Here is a 20,160-nt window from a genome sequence, read left to right on the forward strand (position 1 = left end):
TCAAGGCTCTACCTGAGTTTCGTTAAGGGAAGCGGAAAAGGCATAAACTGCTCGGCCTGCTCCGGACATTTTCAGAATTGTTCTCCCGTGATAAGAAGTATCCGTGGGTCATCTATACGTTTACCTGGATTGCAAAGGACATAGAAGTTCCAACGTTTTGGAGAATAATATTTTCCTGAAGCTTGGGATTCTACCTTCTCCCAGATTTTAAGTATCCTACTTCCTGGTCACGTTCAACAGCAGGTACGTTTCACAGCGGTTTCCTAGATTTGGTTTGTTTGCAACCATGAAATAGTTGTAAGTTCGTAACTTGATTAAAAATAATTGAAATCATTACTAACAATTTCTTTGTGGAAAAAAAGTAGCCACTGGTCTTTCGTATGTTGCTCGAATTTACAGTGCGAGCAAGTGGTTGGAGGCATAACATACAACAACATGTTACAACAGTCTGTAGCCTATCCTAATGGATTGTTTGCTGGGAAGAAGTCCACCTTATGGTTCATTCATTTGAATTAATGTATTAACGTTGGACATTGCTTTATTTATGTTCCATGCTCAACTGACCTGTGTAACAACTATGTCCTGCAGTAGCATCATAAGACCAACCATATGCACTTTTGGGAGGACCTTTTAAGTAATAGCTGTAAATCAGTGAAATTGCATGTTATTCTGGGCTTTTTGAGGTCTGAGTAGTGTAATGAAATAAACTGACTTGTAGGCTGACCCCAAGCCACTACATTTTTAATGTTTGCCTCTCAAAGTGGCCCAAGTCTATGTTTGAAATCTTGGTAGCCATGTAATGTTGGTCATCTTGTGCCCGCCTCAGACAAGTTGTGTTATGTCATGCCCTTACAGCACGGTTTTTCTGATACAGTTCTTCTAGTAGAACTGTTTTGAGATATATTGGTCAGGATGTCCACATAAGTGTACCATATTGATAGTAAATATCTAACCTGCCCATTGTGGCCCCCTCCCCAGACAATAAGCATGGCGTTGACCCCGCGGCGTGTCCGGCTCAAGCCCTGGCTAGTGGACCAGGTTGACAGTGGGTTCTACCCAGGCCTGGTGTGGATTGACCGAGACAATAAGCGCTTCAGGATCCCCTGGAAACACGCTACACGGCACACCACCCAGCACGAGGAAGAAAACACTATTTTTAAGGTGAGTAAAGCACATCTCTGTAACAGTTTGTGAAACGATACGTGGGCTAATGTGTTGGCAGGTGAATTGGTTGTGGCTGCATCAACGGTGAGTGAAGTAAGGTTTATGTTAACTATATTCTCTGAATGTATTCTTCATCTGCTTCCTCTCTCCCCTGTAACAGGCCTGGGCGTTAGAGACCGGAAAGTTCCAGGAGGGTATTGATGATCCTGACCCTGCCAAGTGGAAAGCTCAGCTCCGCTGCGCCCTCAACAAGAGCAGAGAGTTCAACCTTGTCTACGACGGAACCAAAGAAGTCCCCATGAACCCCCTGAAGATCTACGACATCTGTGACATCCCACAGCCCCTCAGTAACCCAGGTAACTGGCCATCGATGACATAATAATTATACAACCATAGTAGATATATGATTATTTACAGTCACTTGTTGGGTTTGGTAGCGGCTCTGAAACGTATTTAAACTTTTGCCATCCCTTGCTCTCCTCCTCATTTTTCTCTCTCTCCTCAGGATCTTCAGACCCTGGGTCTTGGACACCAAATGATGGGGATGAAGATGAATCAGATGGCTCAGAGCCCCTCCCTCCTTATCCAAAATCCAACGGTTAGTTATGTCAAATATCTCTCTTTATTTATTTGAGACCCCCTCTAATACTAATTCTAAATTTTTACCACATTTATCCTAGACCACATAACAGTCCAGATCTAGCCTCTAGATAATGTTTTCCAACTTGCCTGGTCCAAGAATAACCCCCTGCCCCCCTTTCTGTTTGGCTTACTCCCAGTTTTGATTCCAATATCCCAGTATGGTTTTTGGTATATCAACTAATCATGCCCTGTTTCTCTGTAACCAATCAGGCACCAGCCCCGCTCTTATGTGGTCTCCACCGGGGTCTGTATCGCCCCTCCAACCCCCCAGCTGCCCCCCATCAGTTGAAGTGTGGCCCAAAGAGGAAGTTAAGCTGTGGCCCAAAGAGGAGCCTTTGGATATGGAGATGCAGCCTTCGCCCCTGGAGATGGCGCCCCCTCCCCCACTGGACATGCCTCCCCCTCCCATGCCTGACGTGATGTTTGCCTCCCCAGAGATGTGGATCAGCTCCTTGCCTAGTGAGAACACTAACACAACTACACAAACAAACTCCTCCATTAGATAAATATAGGACTGCATACAGTATTTCAGCATCTTGTCCATACAGACAACCAATGAGTGACTCCCTTTATCTTCATGTGTTTCGTTGTCTCTCCCTCAGTGACAGACCTGGAGGTGCAGTTCCAGTACCGTGGTAAGGAGGTGTGTCCAGCCATGACGGTCAGTAACCCCCAGGGCTGTAGGCTTTTCTACGGGGACCTAGGTCCCATGGTCAACCAGGAGGAGCTGTTTGGTCCTATCAGCCTGGAGCAGCTGAGGTTCCCCTCTACTGAGCACATCGCCAACGACACGCAGAGGGTCTTCACCAACCGCCTGCTGGATGTCATGGACCGAGGCCTCGTCCTGGAGATCAGCGGCCATGACATCTATGCCATCCGCCTCTGCCAATGCAAGGTGTACTGGTCAGGCCCTTGCGCCCCCAACCCCAAAGCACCCAACCTCATAGAGAGGCAGAGGAAGATCAAGCTGTTCTGTCTGGAGTCCTTTCTCAGTGGTAAGCAGTGACTCCGATCCTCTGAGCATAGACTCTTCACACATCTTTCTTGTGTTTTAGGCAGGGCCCTTATGCGGTATTGTGATAGTGTGGCATGTACTGTAGCTGTTATTGCATGTGTGCTGTGAGACTAAATTGCTATGTGATATGATTGTGATGGGTTTGTGTGCAGATGTGATAGCCCATCAGAGGGGCCAGTCGGCCAGCCCTCCTCAGTTTGACATCAACCTGTGCTTTGGAGAGGAGTGGCCTGACAGCAGACCCAAAGAGAAGAAGCTCATCATGGTGCAGGTGCGAGACTGTCTTTGTATCAGGATGCAATGATTCATAGAAAACTCCTTTAAATATTTGTTTTTAATTATTTTAAAATGTTGAATTGACCCTCAAGCATGTGTTTTGTTGAGTCCCTTAGCTGTAACTGCCATGTCTTTTGGCCCTCTGCTCCCCTCCAGATTATTCCAGTGGTAGCACGTATGATCACTGAGATGTTCTCAGGCGACTGCATGCGCTCCTTCGACAGCGGCAGCGTGCGCCTGCAGATCTCCATCCCAGACATCAAGGACAACATCGTGACCCACCTGAAGCAGCTGTACCGCCTGCTGCAGACCCACCAGGGCCAGGAAGGCTGGCCTCAGGCTCTGGCCCCAGGAGCCGGCATGCACCTGTCCCCGGCCCTGCATGCCCAGTGAAGTAGTCCACCACTGCCCTACCAGACCAGTCAGTCTCTCTCACACACAGCTCTGTTTGGACACTGCTGCCTCTCTACTGCTGGTCCAAGAGGGGATCTATAATCAGCAAACTAGTACTTATGTTTATAGAGGCATGTTCATCAGAATAGCGAGAGGAATCACATTGCTTTAGCTTCTTTTCCCCCTTTTTGTTATTATGGTCTATTATAGGGTTCATTGGTCCATGTCTATATATTGTGGTAAATGCTGCTACCAGGCATTGTAATTATACTGTTACTGTGGCAGTCAGTAAAACATGGTGTGGTGATAGTGTCTGTCTGCAGTTGTAAGCTCCAGGGCCTTGAACTAGAGCAGTATTGTGGGTCAAAGTCCTGTAGGCTGCAAGTCAACATTGAACATCATCAATGAGTCACAGATATGACCCTGGTCGCCAGTTACACAATACAGTCAGTGACGTCTGAATAATCATCCAGCTTTGTCCTGGTCCTTGTTGTTCATAAAACACAATCTCAATCTCATGTTTGCTACCTGTTTGAGTGCTAATGCATTTTAGTAGATTTAGTTGAACTTTCATCAATAAGTGATACATACATATACTGTACTTAAAGTTATCAGTTTAATATAAAGAAAAAGTAGCATTGTGACATTTGCATTTTAAGCCATTTAGCAGACACTTATCCAGAGCGACTTACAGGAGCAGTTAGGGATAAGCTCCTTTCAAGGGCACATCAACAGATTTTTCACCTACTCTGCTCGGGATTTGAACCAGCGACCTTTCAGTTACTGGCTCCCCGCTCTTAACTGCTAGACTACCTACCGCCCATGACTGTTGATCCATTCCTTCATGTGATTCTAACTGGTCTTGCTAGGTATGTGGACAGTTTACTATAACTTAGTTTTTTGTGAAGATCATTTAAAGATACTAGTAGAGAAAATCATTTAAATGTTGATGATTTTCCAGATGTATATCCTACACTTTGATTAAATTCCATATAATGATATTTGGTTTGGCCTATGAAAATATTATAAGGGGTGTGCACTTAATGTTAGAAAGGATCTCAACTCTTTTTCCCTCAGGATTTGTATTTTCCTTTTTTTGAAATAAAAATGTCCAAAATTAGCAAACCGGTCAGTTATTTAAAATGTCTGTTTTACTGTCCAGTTATAAGTGGCAAATGTGTCAACTATACTGAGGACATGTATTTGACTGAGTGAATACCACAAGTAAGCATGAACAAGAGGCAGTAACCATAACACATGGTTATGAATACAAATTGACTTCAAGATGCAAAGATATTTACGATGGCAAAAAAATTGCATCCAGTGTGATGTAAAAATAGAACATACTGTATTTCCCAAACCCTTTAGAGCAAGTTCACAGGTTTGATCAGTTCCCAGGTCTTGTCATATGGGCCTATAGCAATGCTGTGGTAATGTCATGTCATAGAGGTACTTCTCTGTGTGTTCCTGTAGTACTTGGTAAAGGTCCCACAGCTGATTTCTTGTCGTGGGGATATTGGCCAGTAACAATGTCAAAATGGCCACCACCATGACTATCACGAACAGGGTCAGGATGAACCAGGGACGACAACGTCTCTTGGTGGAAAAAGAAAGATTCTGTCAGTATCAAGTTTAATATAGGATTAAAATCGAGCAGAGCCAATAAAAATGGAGACAATACAGGATGAAGACATTGGTGACAGAAAGTGATTGTGCCCTGGGTTTGACATGACTAAGATGAAAGGGAATTGTAGACTAATTCTGACCTCTCTCCTTTTGACATTGGCTTCCATCATGCTTTGTTTCTTGTTGCTGGGGTGTGACATGGCTGGCTGAAACTGCTCATCCAATGAATGCTCTATTGATGTCAACACATTTACAGACTAATAAATATCATGGTCAATAGAGCAGTTAAAACAACTGACCCACTACAGTAATTTACGCAATCCAACTTTTATTTAAATTTGCTAGTGGATATATAATGTACAGTTGTGGCCAAAAGTTTTGAGAATGACAATGTTCAGTCTGCTGCCTCAGTGTCTTTAGATATTTTTGTCAGATGTTACTATGGAATACTGAAGTATAATTACAAGTATTTCATAAGTGTCAAAGGCTTTTATTGACAATTACATGAAGTTGATGCAAAGAGTCAATGTTTGCAGTGTTGACCCTTTTCAAGACCTCTGCAATCCGCCCTGGCATGCTGTCTGGGCCACATCCTGACTGATGGCAGCCCATTCTTGCATAATCAATGCTTGGAGTTTGTCAGAATTTGTGGGTTTTGTTTGTCTGCCTGCCTCTTGAGGATTGATCAGAAGTTCTCAATGGGATTAAGGTTTGGGGAGTTTCCTGGCCATGGATCCAAAATATCGATGTTTTGTTCGCCGAGTCACTTAGTTATCACTTTTGCCTTATGGCAAGGTGCTCCATCATGCTGGAAAAAGCATTGTTCGTCACCAAACTGTTCCTGGATGGTTGGGAGAAGTTGCTCTCGGAGGATGTGTTGGTACCATTATTTATTCATGGCTATGTTCTTAAGCAAAATGGTGAGTGAGCCCAATCCCTTGGCTGAGAAGCAACCCCACACATGAATGGTCTCAGGATGCTTTACTGTTGGCATGACACAGGACTGATGGTAGCAGTCACCTTGTCTTCACCGGACAAGCTTTTTTCCCAGAGGCCCCAAACAATTCGAGTGGGGATTTATCAGAGAAAATGACTTTACCCCAGTCCTCAGCAGTCCAATCCCTGTACCTTCTGCAGAATATCAGTCTGTTTTTCCTGAAGAGAAGTGGCTTCTTGAAGTCCTCACCTCACTGTGCGTGCAGCTGCACTCACACCTGCCTGCCTGCTGCCGCCATTCCTGAGCAAGCTCTGCACTGGTGGTGCCTCGATCCCGCAGCTGAATCAACTTTAGGAGATGGTCTTGGCGCTTACTGGACTTTCTTGGGTGTCTTGAAGCCTTCTTCACAACAATTGAACCGCTCTCCTTGATGTTCTTGATGATCCGATAAATGGTTGATTTAGGTACAATCTTACTGGCAGCAATATCCTTGCCTGTGAAGCCCTTTTTGTGCAAAGCAATGATGACAGCAGGTGTTTCCTTGCAGGTAACCATGGTTGACAGAGGAAGAACAATGATTCCAAGCACCACCCTCCTTTTGAAGCTTCCAGTCTGTTATTCAAACTCAATCAGCATGACAGAGTGATCTCCAGCCTTGTCCTCGTCAACACTCACACCTGTGTTAACGAGAGAATCACTGACATGATGTCAGCTGGTCCTTTTGTGGCAGGGCTGAAATGCAGTGGAAATGTTTTTGGGGATTCAGTTCATTTGCATGGCAAAGAGGGACTTTGCAATTCATTGCAATTCATCTGATCACTCTTCATAACATTCTGGAGTATATTCAAATTGCCATCATACAAACTGAGGCAGCAGACTGAAAATTAATATTTGTGTCATTCTCAACTTTTAGCCACGGCGGTACTATACCTATGGAGTCCTGTTGCTGTCCTCTGACAATCTCCTGCTGTTTCATGGTGTCTTGCTGTCTCCATGTCTCTAGTTGTGTCCTGCAGGTGTGGAGGTTGTCCTCTAGGAGGTTGATCTTGAGGTGGAGCTCAGCCTCAGTGTGTCGGTGGTGCAGCAGCTGACTCTCCAGAGTTGCATCCTGTCCCATAACTTTCTGGATGCACAGGGGGATACATGATGCTATTTAAAGCATATATTATTTCACTCTTGTAAAATATAGAGTGAGTGTGCATGCGTGCATACCTCTAGTTGGCTCTGTAATAGGTTTATATGGTCTATGTTCTGCACCAGAGACGTCCTCAGCTGGGTGCATTTCCTCCTCTCCTCTTCATAGCGCTCTCGGCACTGTGATGACTCAACCTGGGCAGTCTGCAGTGCCATCTGTTGGACACACAAAGTACACACACACAGTGACACTCCTGTGACATCCCTTCATATTAATTTGAAACGAAATAATCTCATATTTCGCAAATCAATTACATTAATTAAATTAATAATGGACTGTAATAGGAAAATATCAATTGAACATAGTGCTATTATGCATTATCCAGAGTGCAGCCCTGTCTGACCCCTTACTTCCAGGCTGTGAGCTCTGTCCTGGGCCTTGTTTTTCTGGTCAGTGACCCTCTGGAGTGAGGCCACGGCCATCTCCTCCAGCTCCTGCCTCTGCTGCTCTGACTGTAGCAGCAGCTTCTTGGCTCCATCCCTGGACAGCCTCTGAGGAAGAGAAGAATAATGATTGCTCTTTGGTGTTTCAGCCTGGTGGTGATTTTGTTTGTACATTCATACTGTAAGTTACATACACTACCGTTCAAAAGTTTGGGGTCACTTAGAAATGTCCTTGTTTTTGAAAGAAATGCCCATTAAAATAACATCAAATTGATCAGAAATGCAGTGTAGACATTGTTAATGTTGGAAATGACCATTGTATCTTGAAACGGCTGATGTTCAATGGAATATCTACATAGGCGTACAGAGGCCCAATATCAGCAACCATCACTCCTATGTTCCAATGGCACATTGTATCAGCTAATCCAAGTTCATCATTTTAAAGGGCTAATTGATCATTAGAAAACCATTTTTGCAATTATGTTAGCACAGCTGAAAACTGTTGTTCTGATTAAAGAAGCAATAAAACTGGCCTTCTTTAGACTGGTTGAGTATTTGGAGTATCAGCAATTGTGGGTTTGATTACAGGCTCAAAATGGCCAGAAACAAATAACTTTCTTATGAAAGTTGCCGTCTATTCTTGTTCTGAGAAATGAACGCTATTCCATGTGAGACAATGCCAACAAACTAAAGATCTCGTACAACGCTGTGTTCTACTCCCTTCACAGAACAGTGCAAACTGCTCTAACCAGAATAGAAAGAGGAGTGGGAGGCCCCGGTGCACAACTGAGCAAGAGGACAAGTACATAACATAATTGCAAAAGGGGTTTTCTAATGATCAATTAACCCTTTAATATGATAAACTTGGATTAGCTAACACAACGTGCCATTGGAACATAGGAGTGATGATTGCTGATAATGGGCCTCTGTACGCCTATGTAGATAATCCATTTCCAGCTACAATAGTCATTTACAACATTAACAATGTCTACACTGTATTTCTGATCAATTGTATGATATTTTAATGGGCAATTTTTTTTATTTTAAAAACAAGGACATTTCTAAGTGACTCCAAACTTTTGAATGGTAGTGTAGGTACAGACATTGTGCCTGAACAGACCTGCACACAGATCTTCAGCTGTGACTCTAGTGCCCCAATCTTTCCCTTCATCTTGTCCTCTTTGCAACAGACCTGTGAGGGTAGAGAAATGTGAGATGTAATGGGGATAGGAAATGGTAGATGTCAAATGGCTATTAGGCCCTTTCTTTTTTCTCTGTATGTTTCTTTTTCAACTTCTCAGTGACAGGATGCAGAGTAGTCTCCAGTAGAATGAGGGTGGAAACGCTGTGAACTCGACTCTGAAACCACAGTCAGTCTTCAACCAGATCACTGAGACGAACACGGTAGCCTATAACCTAATTTAGGGCTCTATTCAATCTGTAACGCTTCCGCGATAGAAATGTAAAGGTCATTTCATATTGAGCCGACATGTGCAGCGTTGAACGTGAATGCAATCTCCGCTACATTTCAATCACGCTGTAAAGCGTGTCAATACAAGTACAAATCAATACAAAAATGTAATTCCCCCCTCCCCTTCAGTCGGTTCACTCTCGCACCTTGCTTCAGCATACATGGCTTGTAAAAAATGCTGCGGTTGAATCAAATAGGCTACCAACTGGAGAGAGGGAAAAGCGGCATAGCTGCTCTACTCACTTTCCAGTCAAGCCCAATTGTTCACATATTTAACTAATCCCCTGCCATTTGAGGGGAAATAAAAATAGATTGACATATGCAGTACTGCCACACGGGTTATTATAATTTGTTTAACGTTCATGTTATACATTGTAATGTGTTGTATATGTGCGCAGTGCTCAACTGTAGGTACAGATTTATGCCGGTGCTGTTATGTGCAGACCGTCCTGCTGGGGTCTCTGTCCTCATCCTTCAACCTTATTAGTCGATAAACATTTAGGTAATTTAGAATATGTTCTTATCCAGAGCATTTTAGGCCAACAATCAGTGCATTTAACTAAAATAGGCAAGTTAACATATCACAGTCTCATGTTACTGACATTATTTTGAATAGTTAGTAAACAAACACAATAGCCTATATTTCTGGGTGCAAAAATGAGCACAGAATGGGAGTGATTTTTAACGGGAAGGGACTGCAAAGTTCAGGGGTTATGGAACTGTTGCAGGATCAGTGCAGCACAGGGGAAAAATACAAGACGGGACAGGAATTAATTTTCACTCCTGTGTCAACATCTATGACACACTACACTAACCTACTGTCAACTTCATGGCAGTCACTTCATGAAACAGGGTATGATATAGAAATAGAGTAATCACATCAGTGTATAAGAGATCCAGGTCCTAACCTTCCAGACATTGTCATGTGAGAGCAGTAGAGTAGAGGTGGTGTGCTGCAGTAGAGACAGCTTCTGTTTCAGAGAATCCTCTCGACGCAGAGCCTCCTATGGAAAGAGATGCACCATAATACAAGTAAGTTTCTGACTGAATCGCATGTCTGAATTATATGTATTATCATTACAGATTCCAATATAGAAGCACTTGCAGCAATCTAAGGAGTCAGCAGAGCAGGATTACACACCTGTAGATACTCAGAGAGTTGAACGATGTCCTACATAGGGGAGAGGGAGAGAGATTTTTCACAATAGGCATAAAAGATATTCCCAACGTGGAGCAAGGAAGGACATCATATATGTAGTTATAATGGGTGGTTGACTATGTATGTCGCACCCATGATAGTTCAAATATCATAACATCTATCTCTATGTTTCTATGCAACACTACTGATAGTGATGCCTTCTTCATAACTTTATGGGAATGCTGCCTCTTGTCAGAATGACGAACGATTGTGTAGATGAGAACTGTGATTCATTGCTGTGTCTCACATTAGAATTAGAATCTACCCAAAACATTACAGAGATGCAGTACATTGGAGTTACTTACAGTCTCCTTCACAGTGCTATAGCCATGCCTGTGAATGACAGGAAATGAGTGGGGGGTCAAAGTGTTATTCATGCAGTACATGACAGAGATAAAACAGTTAAAGAGATCAGTGTCTTCATGTTGAGGTCAGTAGCTTACTGTACTTACTCTGTCTGACAGCAGGCATTCCTTTGTTGGAGTTGTCTGGTTAACATTACTAGGCCACTCTGGTCATGTTTAACTACTAAGAAGGACAGAGGAAGATCATGAAATTCACCAACAAACTCAGTGTTCAAACTTAATAAGTATGTTGAAATTCAAGTTTGATGATTGACAGTACAGCCATGGGTGTCCAGTGAGTCCAATTTTACCTTTATCTCTGATATCCATACTCTTCCTCAGTGAGGGCTGCTGTGGTGTTTGAGGGAATATCTGTGAGAGGTCAGAGTGGAGCTGCCCTTTTTGTTTTTCCCTCCTGCCCCATGCAGTGGTGGTGAGGTGATCCATGTCGCCTGGTGAAACAGTTTCGCGTCTGTGACACTCATTTTGTGTTTGACCAAACGGAATATTCCAGTATTTGTGTATTAAGAAACATATAATAAAATAATGTCACGCACGTAATGTGTATTACATTTAAAAATGTTGTCATTTAGCAGACGCTCTTATCTACAGCGACCCACAGGAAGGAGCGTATCGACAGATTCTTCACCTAGTCGGCTCTGGGATTCAAACCTAAAACCTTTCGGTTACTGGCCAAATGCTCCTAACTGCTAGGCTACCTGCCGCCCTGTATTATGTGCTTACCTTCCCGATGGAGTGTACATCTGGCCAGGTGATCCCCAGATCCTCTGCTGATATGAGGGACTGTCTGTGTATGAGAGGCACTCTCTGCCTGTTGGTCCTCATCGTGACTTTGGCCTCCTTGTTTGACTGCTTTTCATCAGCCTGATTAGTGGCAGCCTGGACAATCTGTCTCCTTCTCTGGAACTCTATCTGTCTTTTCTGCTGCATCTCACTCTTCCAGTCTGCCTCTAGCTTGTGTCCTGGGCTGCGACATGTCGTCACGTTGTTGCGATCTCTCAAGAACTCATGTTTTGCTGCCCGTTGTTCCAGCTTTTGGTCGTAACTCTCCATCTGAGGCCGTCTCATCCTGAGGTCTTTTTGGATCTCCATGTTGGTGGATGAACTTCAACTGCAGGATTCAGAATAAGACAGTATCCTTCCATCAGATTCTTAAAGAAAGCATGATTGGTTATGGGTGTGTCAAAACAGGATGCAGTGCATTCAGCTTTGACTCTAGAGAAATGAGGACAGCAGGCATGACTTTCAGTATCAATTGAATGAAGGAAATTAAGCCTGACATTCAAACACCTGTGGTATGAAGTTCTACTTTATGTATATGAGTTCTGCTTCACCGTAAGCAAAAACTAGCTGTAGTGTGCCATCTCAATGTATGAGAAGGCTTCTGACACAAAGCTGAGACAGATCACTCACAACACACCATAGGTCAAGAGAAGACCAAAACCACACATCTCTCCACGGATTAAACCTTGTGAGTGTGAGTAGCAAAAACAAACCTGAAAATGTTCAAAGAACCCAGCAGCCTGATGTCTCCTCTATCGTTTCTCCTCCTCTGTTGTCTTTGAATTCAGTAACTGTCACATACTCACTCTCAGAACAGGAAATGAGAGAAACCACACTGCTCATGTTCACACTTCTGTTCCACTATCATGACACCCACATTGCATCCTCACACTGTCGTCACACATGGGCAAACCATCAGAGAAGTGACATGCAGGAAACTTACATTTTGAGCTACTATAGAGTGGTGTGGGACAGTTGAAGGCCTGCAGAATGTAGGGGTACTGTGGTTAGTGATAAGCCAAAGCTTATAGTGTGCCACACGGTGTATGTTTAGAAGATGTATAAACTTTGAACCACATTTCATATCTCCATTTTATTCCCAACTGACTCTAAAATAGTCTGTTAACTGCTATCATACTCACAACTTGTTGACAACAGGAGTGATTTACAGGAGTCTGCATGGGCTAGTCAAGTATCCCTCCCTGACAGACCTTTGCTCTGTAGGGATGCCGTCATGAATACCAGGCACAGCGACAACCGCTGCCCTGGAGCTGAGTTTAAATGAGATACAATACAAGACGGGACAGGAATTAATTTTCACTCCTGTGTCAACATCTATGACACACTACACCAACCTACTGTCAACTTCATGGCAGTCACTTCATGAAACAGAGTATGATATAGAAATAGAGTAATCACATCAGTGTATAAGAGATCCAGGTCCTAACCTTCCAGACATTGTCATGTGAGAGCAGTAGAGTAGAGGTGGTGTGCTGCAGTAGAGACAGCTTCTGTTTCAGAGAATCCTCTCGACGCAGAGCCTCCTATGGAAAGAGATGCACCATAATACAAGTAAGTTTCTGACTGAATCGCATGTCTGAATTATATGTATTATCATTACAGATTCCAATATAGAAGCACTTGCAGCAATCTAAGGAGTCAGCAGAGCAGGATTACACACCTGTAGATACTCAGAGAGTTGAACGATTTCCTACTTAGGGAAGTGGGAGAGAGATTTTTACAATAGGCATAAAAGATATTCCCAACGTTGAGCATTTCTGGCATTTTCTCCCATAAGGAATTTGTCTCAACAGTAACACCTTATTGAGTGCTGTCCCTCTATTGGATCAATGTGCTCTTGACTCTGGACTTTGCCCTTGTCTTTTATGTGGAACTAAATCTTGGAAGTATTTGTTCCGCAATAAAAACCCAGGCCTGAAATATGAGTGGTATCGGCTTTGAAGTAGAAGAGACAAATACACTTATCCACAACAAATAACACAGAAAATACATTGGCGGATACAACAGGTAAGGTACCTGTAACATCTATAAACCATAGGTTGTCCTGTGTTTGTGTTCAGTGTTTTTCCTGGTGAGAGTTTGATCAGCTAATGATTCCAGTGTTGATTTTAACCATTTTTTAATATAGCTGAGTTAGTGTATGAGTATCTCAAATGCTTAATTATACAACATATAGGCCCCCTTAACCTGCTGTAAGCTGACTTATCTTGAAACTATGTACATAAGCCAGCCCTAATTAGCGTTGGGATTTGATGATAAAAATATGATGTGTTGCTAGGGGTCAAATCCATAGCTAACCCATAATAAACCATGATAAACCGTCTTCTGTCATTTATTAATACTTAACGGATCAATGTTTGACTTTACTTCAAACAATATCAACATTTTCAGCCGCTTGTGTTGCTTTTGTTTCAACTAATAGGGTGGATGGAAAATGTAATTAAGATTTGTTGTTTGCACTGTTCATGTGTGTTTGCACATCTCAATCATATAAATTAAGATATCACAGAAGTTCACAGAGCTTTGAGGTTTCTGGTTTCAAGTTGTTGTTTCCTTTGGGATCTATTGCAATAGTACACAACTAATATACTGTACATGTCTAAACATGGTCTTTAGGCTATACATACAGTGCGCTGTACTGCCTGTAATAACATAATGAATGATTAACACTAGGGTTTATGAGGTGTGACGACTAAAGGTGTGTCCTCGTGGTTCAGCTCAGCTCTGGAGTCTGATGTTACTCATTCATCGCACATCCTGTATCAAATCAAATGAATATAGTCATGACAATAACAACAATCACAGGTGAGGGATTTATGTTACTCTGCAATTGTCATGTTTTGTCATTTATTATCTTGTCTTGTCCCTGTGCTTCCCATTCTATTCGTTTCCCTCTGCTGGTCTTATTAGGTTCTTTCCCTCTTTCTATCCTCTCTCCCCTCCCTCTCTCACTCTCTCGCTCTCTTCTCTCTATCGTCTGCTCCTGCTCCCAGTTGTTCCTATTCCCCTAATCAATCATTTAGTCTTCCCACACCTGTTCCCGATCCTTTCCCCTGATTAGAGTCCCTATTTCTTCCTTTGTGTTCCGTTCCTGTCCTGTCGGTTCCTTGTCTAGAATTCACCGTGCTGTGTTTGTGTATCGCCCTGTCGTGTCGTGTTTTCCTCAGATGCTGCGTGGTGAGCAGGTGTCTGAGTCTGTCTGGTTCAAGTGCCTTCCCGAGGCAACCTGCTGTTCACCTGCTGTTCAAGATCGAGTCTCCAGTTTGTCCTCGTCATTTCGAGTGAAAGTTGTGTTTTTTGTTTGTATTTACTTTACTGGATTAAAGACTCTGTTTTCGCCAAGTCGCTTTTGGGTCCTCTTTCACCCGCATGACAGAAGGAACCGACCAAGGAATGGACCCAGCGACTTCAGACGCTCGTTACACGCCGCGAGATCCAAGGAGCCACGGCAGACACGAGCAGGAATTGTCTGCTGCCGCCATGCCGTGGAGAACCTGGCCGACAGGTTTCCGACCTCTGGACAGTTCCAGAGTCTACGCCTCGTGCCACCTGTTACTTCCTGGCCTGCCGAGCCTCCAGAACCTAGGGTTAATAACCCACCTTGCTACTCCGGGCAGCCCACTGAGTGCCGCTCCTTTCTCACGCAGTGTGAGATTGTGTTCTCTCTCCAACCCAACACATACTCTAGAGAGAGAGCTCGGGTTGCTTACACATTTCACTCCTTACTGGCCGGGCTCGAGAATGGGGCACAGCTATCTGGGAGGCAAGGGCTGATTGCTCTAACAAGTTCCAGAACTTTAAAGAGGAGATGATTCTGGTCTTTGACCGTTCAGTTTTTGGTAGGGAGGCTTCTCAGGGCCCTGGCTTCCTTATGCCAAGGTGAACGGTCCATAACGGATTATTCTATTGACACCCACCTGCTGCCTCTAGTGAGTGGAACGAGCCGGGCTGCCTGCTCTGTGGTTAGTGATAAGCTCGTTTCTGGAGGGACTCCACGCAGTGGTTAAGGATGAGATTCTCCCCGGGAGGTTCCTTCAGATGTGGACTTTGATTGCTCTCGCCATCCGCATAGAACGACGGGTAGATCTTCTCACCGGGCTCGTGGAAGAGAGCTCGCATCAACGGTGTTTCCTGCTCCGCATCGCAACCATCTCCTCCTCTGGCTCAGAGTCTGTTATGCAGCTGGGAGGGATCATATCTCGACTAAGGAGAGGAACAGGAGGATCACCAACCGCCTGTGCCTCTATTGCGGAGTTGCTGGACATTTTGTTAATTCATGTCCAGTAAAAGCCAGAGCTCATCTGTAAGCGGAGGGCTACAGGTGAGCGCAACTACTCAAGTCTCTCCATCAAAATCCTGTACTATTTTGTCGGTCCATCTACGCTGGACCGGTTCGGGTGCTACATGTAGTGCCTTGATAGACTCTGGGGCTGAGGGTTGTTTCATGGACGAAGCATGGGTTCGGAAACATGACATTCCTTTCAGAGAGTTAGAGAAGCCTACGCCCATGTTCGCCTTAGATGGTAGTCATCTTCCCAGTATCAGATTTGAGACACTACCTTTAACCTCACAGTATCTGGTAACCACAGTGAGACTATTTTTTTTGATTTTTCGCTCACCGCTTACACCTGTTGTTTTGGGTCATCCCTGGCTAGTATGTCATAATCCTTCTATTAAAGTTGGTATCCTATCCTGGAACGTTTCTTGTCATGTGAATCCTAATCCTGAACGTTTCTTTGTCACTTCTCAGGAGGAACCTGGCGATTTGACAGGAGTGCCGGAGGAATATCATGAAGCACTTGTCCCGAGCCATCCTCCCTCATCGGTCTATGATTGTAGTATTGATCTCCTTCCCTCCTCGGGGTAGACTATATGTCGGCTCCCGAACGTAAGGCTCTCGAGGATTATTTGTTTACTTGAGGTACCATAGTGCCTTCTTCCTCTCCGGCCGGGCGGGGTTCTTTTTTGTTAAGAAGAGATTTCTTGCGTGATTATCGAGGGCTGAATGACATAACGGTTAAGAATATTCCCAACGTATGTCATCAGCCTTCGAGATTCTGCAGGGAGCCAGGTTTTACTAAGTTCCTTCATAACGGACCATCTTGTCTCAGAGAGGGGGACGAGTGGAAAAGTAACACCGTTAGGGCATTTTGAGTACCGGGTTCTGCGTTTGGTCTCGCCAATGCTATGTTTTTCAGGCATTAGTTCATGATGTTCTGAGAGACTCTGAACTCTTTGTTTTTGTCTATCTTGCGATATCCTGTTTTTCTCCGTCACTCGAGATAAATCTTGAAGTGTTCTACAGCGCCTTTTAGAGAATTGTCTCTACGTAAAGTCTGGAGAAGTGCTCTTTTCATGTCTCCTCCGTTACTTTCTCGGTTCCGTTATTTCCGCTGAAGGCATTCAGATGGATTCCGCTAGGTCCAAGCTGTCAGTGATTGGCCCGTTCCAAGGTCACGTGTCGCAAAAGGTTTCGGATAGGTTATCTGTAACATCGGTCAAGTTGCTGCCCTCTCATGCTCTTACTTCTGTCAAGACGTGTTTTTGGTCCGGTTCCGCCCAGGGAGCTTTTGATCTTCTAAAAGAAGATCCGCTCCCTTCCTGACTCCTGACGTCACTATTCATTGTCGATTCCAGTGTGGGATTCTAACGCTTCCAGTCTTTTAATATAGCTGTCGCCATCTGGAGCGCAACTATGATGTGGGTATCGCCAAATGCAGTGGTTAATTGGACAGACCATACCTTGAGTACATCCGTTTGCCAAACCCTTAATGCCCGCGCCGTTGGGCTGTTTTCGAGTTTGTGATTTCTTATCCGGTAGCAAGAACACCAAGCCTGATGTTATCCCGTCTGTTTAGCCACTGATCCCGAGGGGATTCTTCCTTATGGGCGTTTGTCGGGTTTTGAATTGAAAGACATAAAAATATGTCCTAGTAACCTCCTTTTCGTTCCTGTTTCCACTCGTCTGGCTGTTCTTCAGTGGGCTCACTCTGCCAAGTTAGCTGGTCATCCCGGTGTTCGAGGCACTCTGCGTCTATTCGCCATGGATCAGGAGCATGACATAAACCGTCTTCGGTGCGCGCATTTATTAGACCGCTCCCATTCCTTATCACATCAAATGGGTCTGCCTTTGTCTTGATTCTACGGTTTTACTTCAACAATCCTTCCGCTAAGGAGACGGCACAAATCATTATCGAGAATGTATTTTTCGTTAGACGCGTTTCAGACAGAGGCTTCACGTCACAGTTTTGGAGGGAGTTCTGTCGCTTTGATTGGTTGCTTTTCCGGGTTTCAAGTCTAACTCAGCAGAGAGGGCCAATACGGTACTACGGATGGAAAATGTGGGCAGAACAGCTCAAGATTTGTTGTTTGCACTACCGGGTTATCCGTCAGAGTTTGCACATCTCAATTCATGTATGTGAGCGCACCTGAGGAGGGTCTGTTCTCATCCCAGCTTGCCTCTCATTTGTCCAACGTTGTGAGCGCACCTGGAGATAGGTCTGCACAGGATTACAGAGACTGTGAGAGGCCAATTCAGGATTAAGAGTTCAAGTGTGGTTGCAACCTTCCTCTTACGACAGCTTCTCGTAAGCTGACTCCGCGGTTCATTGGTCCTGTCTTGCCGCTGGGATCTTCTTGTCGTCCATCCTGTCTTCCATGTCTCCTCAATCGCACGTTCGTCTTCCCCCCCCTCCCAGCGCACCATTTACAAGGTACATAAGATCATGGACATCTTCGGGGACGGGGTCACCAATACTTAGTGGATTGGGAGGGTTACGGTCCTGCTGAGGAGTTGGGTTCCTGTAATACGTGCATACTCATTGATGATTTCCTCCGTTGCCGCCAGGATTAGGCACGGTGAGTGGGGGTACTGTCATGTTTTGTCATTTATTATCTTGTCTTGTCCCTGTGCTTCCCATTCTACGTCTTATTAGGTCTCCCCTCCTCTTCTCACTCTCTCGCTCTCTCTTCTCTCTATGGTCCTGCTCCCAGCTGTTCCTATTCCCCTAATCAATCATTTAGCTCCCACACCTGTTCCCGATCCTTTCCCCTGATGTCCCTATTTCTTCCTTTGTGTTCCGTTACTCCTGTCGGTTCCTTGTCTAGAATCACCGCTATCGCCCTGTCGTGTCAAATGCTGCGTGGTGAGCATGTGTCTGAGTCTGTCTGTCAGTGCCTTCCCGACAACCTGCTGTTCACCTGCTGTTCAAGATCGAGTCTCCAGTTTGTCCTGGAAAGTTGTGTTTTTTGTTTGTATTTACTTTACTGGATTAAAGACTCTGTTTTCGCCAAGTCGCTTTTGGGTCCTCTTTCACCCGCATGACAGCAATTGCAGCAGTAGTTGTATTACGCTCTTGTGGTTGAGGTTGTGCTGGTGTTCTCGTGTCTTTACTGTCTCGATTGTCTCCTTGTGTTACAGTTGTGTGAACAAGGTGTTTAAGGATGTACAGGACTAACAGTCCCTATGGCTTTGACTCGAGCAGTTACGCAGGATCTGTCCAGTCCATCCAGTCCAAGTAGGTGTTCTCTTGTGTGTTTGCATTGTGGCTATAACCCGTTTATGTTTCTTTCTCTTCTTAACTCTTGTATATTCTGCCTCTGAAATTGAATCTATATTATGCTTTTCTCTCAATTTTCTTCTGGCAGTGGCTATTCAGTGGATGATCGGTCATCACAGATATCAAATCTGTCCAGGCCAAGTGCCAAGTCAATATATAGTAAGTAAAGAGAAAACATGACCATTAACATTGACTATTGACCTTGAGAAATTGAAACTGATTACCTAAAGCATTGTTTATTATAGATTGTTTTGTGAAAAGCAACCATGCATAACGGGTTAATCATTCCATGTATCCCATCAGTGCAGAGGAAGGAGTATGCAGACTCTATCACCAAGATTATGGACAAATTCCATTATAGAGTAGAGGTATTGTTTTGGTTTATCCAATATGATTTTACTATGCTCATCATCTAGCCATGATAATGGTCTGCCTTTGATCACATTAGATACTCAGCTATTTCTGTGATATCATATGCTTATATAAACCCTGTGTCTGTTCTCCAGCATCTGTTCACCTGTGACCTGGATGGTGGGGAGGTGTGTGATGTGAATGACTGTGTTGAGAGGCTGAATATACTGGATGGGATGGGTAGGGTGTGGGGGCAGGACATGGTCCTGGAGGTGCGGGATGGGAACCTGCTGCTAACAGACATCGAGACCAAGGTTGGTGCACACACTTTACACTTGACACTAAAACATTGGATGGGCAAAGCTATACCCATAGTTCACTGAAGTGTTCTAGAGCAGTAGTTCCCAAACTTTGTATAGTCCCGTACCCCTTCAAATATTCAACCTCCAGCTGTGTACCCCCTCTAGCACCAGGGTCAGCGCACTCTCAAATGTTTGTTTTTTTGCAGTCATGTAAACCTGCCACACCACACACACACACACACACACACACACACACACACACACACACACACACACACACACACACACACACACACACACACACACACACACACACACACACACACACACACACACACACACACACACACTATAACACACTATACCACACACTATAACACACACTATAACACACACTATAAGATACAGTTTTTGTCACAACCCAGCTCTTGGGAAGTGACAAAGAGCTCTTATAGGAACAGGGCACAAATAATAATATA

At 44.2% G+C, this 20,160-nt stretch overlaps 3 protein-coding genes across 10 annotated transcripts in view; 2 read left to right on the forward strand and 1 right to left on the reverse strand.

Moving 5' to 3' along the window:
- On the forward strand, nucleotides 1–4,610 carry LOC124031299 (interferon regulatory factor 6-like). Its single transcript, XM_046342380.1, has 8 exons — nucleotides 1–243; nucleotides 979–1,161; nucleotides 1,325–1,520; nucleotides 1,670–1,762; nucleotides 2,017–2,265; nucleotides 2,409–2,801; nucleotides 2,974–3,092; nucleotides 3,254–4,610. Exons 2-8 carry the CDS (start codon nucleotides 988–990, stop codon nucleotides 3,488–3,490), a joined length of 1,461 nt encoding a protein of 486 aa, XP_046198336.1. The 5' UTR covers nucleotides 1–243; nucleotides 979–987; the 3' UTR covers nucleotides 3,491–4,610.
- LOC124031300 (TRAF3-interacting JNK-activating modulator-like) lies at nucleotides 4,088–13,286 on the reverse strand. 4 transcript variants are annotated; one of them, XM_046342382.1, is made up of 16 exons: nucleotides 13,130–13,286; nucleotides 12,897–12,992; nucleotides 12,591–12,719; nucleotides 12,392–12,431; nucleotides 11,389–11,776; nucleotides 10,956–11,096; nucleotides 10,753–10,828; nucleotides 10,606–10,633; nucleotides 10,244–10,273; nucleotides 10,011–10,106; nucleotides 8,752–8,823; nucleotides 7,599–7,739; nucleotides 7,266–7,403; nucleotides 6,984–7,176; nucleotides 5,257–5,348; nucleotides 4,088–5,086 (listed from the first exon to the last, which is right to left on the reverse strand). In XM_046342382.1, the coding sequence occupies exons 6-16, from the start codon at nucleotides 11,089–11,091 to the stop codon at nucleotides 4,895–4,897; spliced, it is 1,194 nt and encodes a 397-aa protein (XP_046198338.1). In that variant the 5' UTR covers nucleotides 11,092–11,096; nucleotides 11,389–11,776; nucleotides 12,392–12,431; nucleotides 12,591–12,719; nucleotides 12,897–12,992; nucleotides 13,130–13,286; the 3' UTR covers nucleotides 4,088–4,894. The 4 variants fall into 4 exon arrangements, with proteins under 4 accessions (XP_046198338.1, XP_046198339.1, XP_046198337.1 ...); XM_046342383.1 differs by lacking the exons at nucleotides 12,392–12,431; nucleotides 12,591–12,719; nucleotides 12,897–12,992; nucleotides 13,130–13,286 and adding an exon at nucleotides 12,162–12,351 and having other exon boundaries at nucleotides 10,753–10,825; XM_046342381.1 differs by lacking the exons at nucleotides 12,392–12,431; nucleotides 12,591–12,719; nucleotides 12,897–12,992; nucleotides 13,130–13,286 and adding an exon at nucleotides 12,162–12,349.
- The window catches only part of eps8l3a (EPS8-like 3a), a 23,631-nt gene continuing 16,145 nt past the window's right edge, over nucleotides 12,675–20,160 (forward strand). For 2 of the 5 annotated variants that reach the window (XM_046342375.1, XM_046342379.1), the window contains exons 1-5: nucleotides 12,676–13,020; nucleotides 18,890–18,986; nucleotides 19,117–19,187; nucleotides 19,332–19,396; nucleotides 19,535–19,693. In XM_046342375.1, the coding sequence (XP_046198331.1) occupies nucleotides 18,913–18,986; nucleotides 19,117–19,187; nucleotides 19,332–19,396; nucleotides 19,535–19,693 (369 nt within the window). In that variant the 5' untranslated portion in view covers nucleotides 12,676–13,020; nucleotides 18,890–18,912. Of the gene's footprint in view, nucleotides 13,021–13,381; nucleotides 13,477–14,217; nucleotides 14,275–18,889; nucleotides 18,987–19,116; nucleotides 19,188–19,331; nucleotides 19,397–19,534; nucleotides 19,694–20,160 lie in introns of those variants that run through there. The other 3 variants (XM_046342376.1, XM_046342378.1, XM_046342377.1) reach the window with 3 other exon arrangements.

Source organism: Oncorhynchus gorbuscha, linkage group LG03 (genome assembly GCF_021184085.1).
Source record: "Oncorhynchus gorbuscha isolate QuinsamMale2020 ecotype Even-year linkage group LG03, OgorEven_v1.0, whole genome shotgun sequence".
In the NCBI taxonomy this organism is placed as follows: Eukaryota; Metazoa; Chordata; class Actinopteri; order Salmoniformes; family Salmonidae; genus Oncorhynchus; species Oncorhynchus gorbuscha.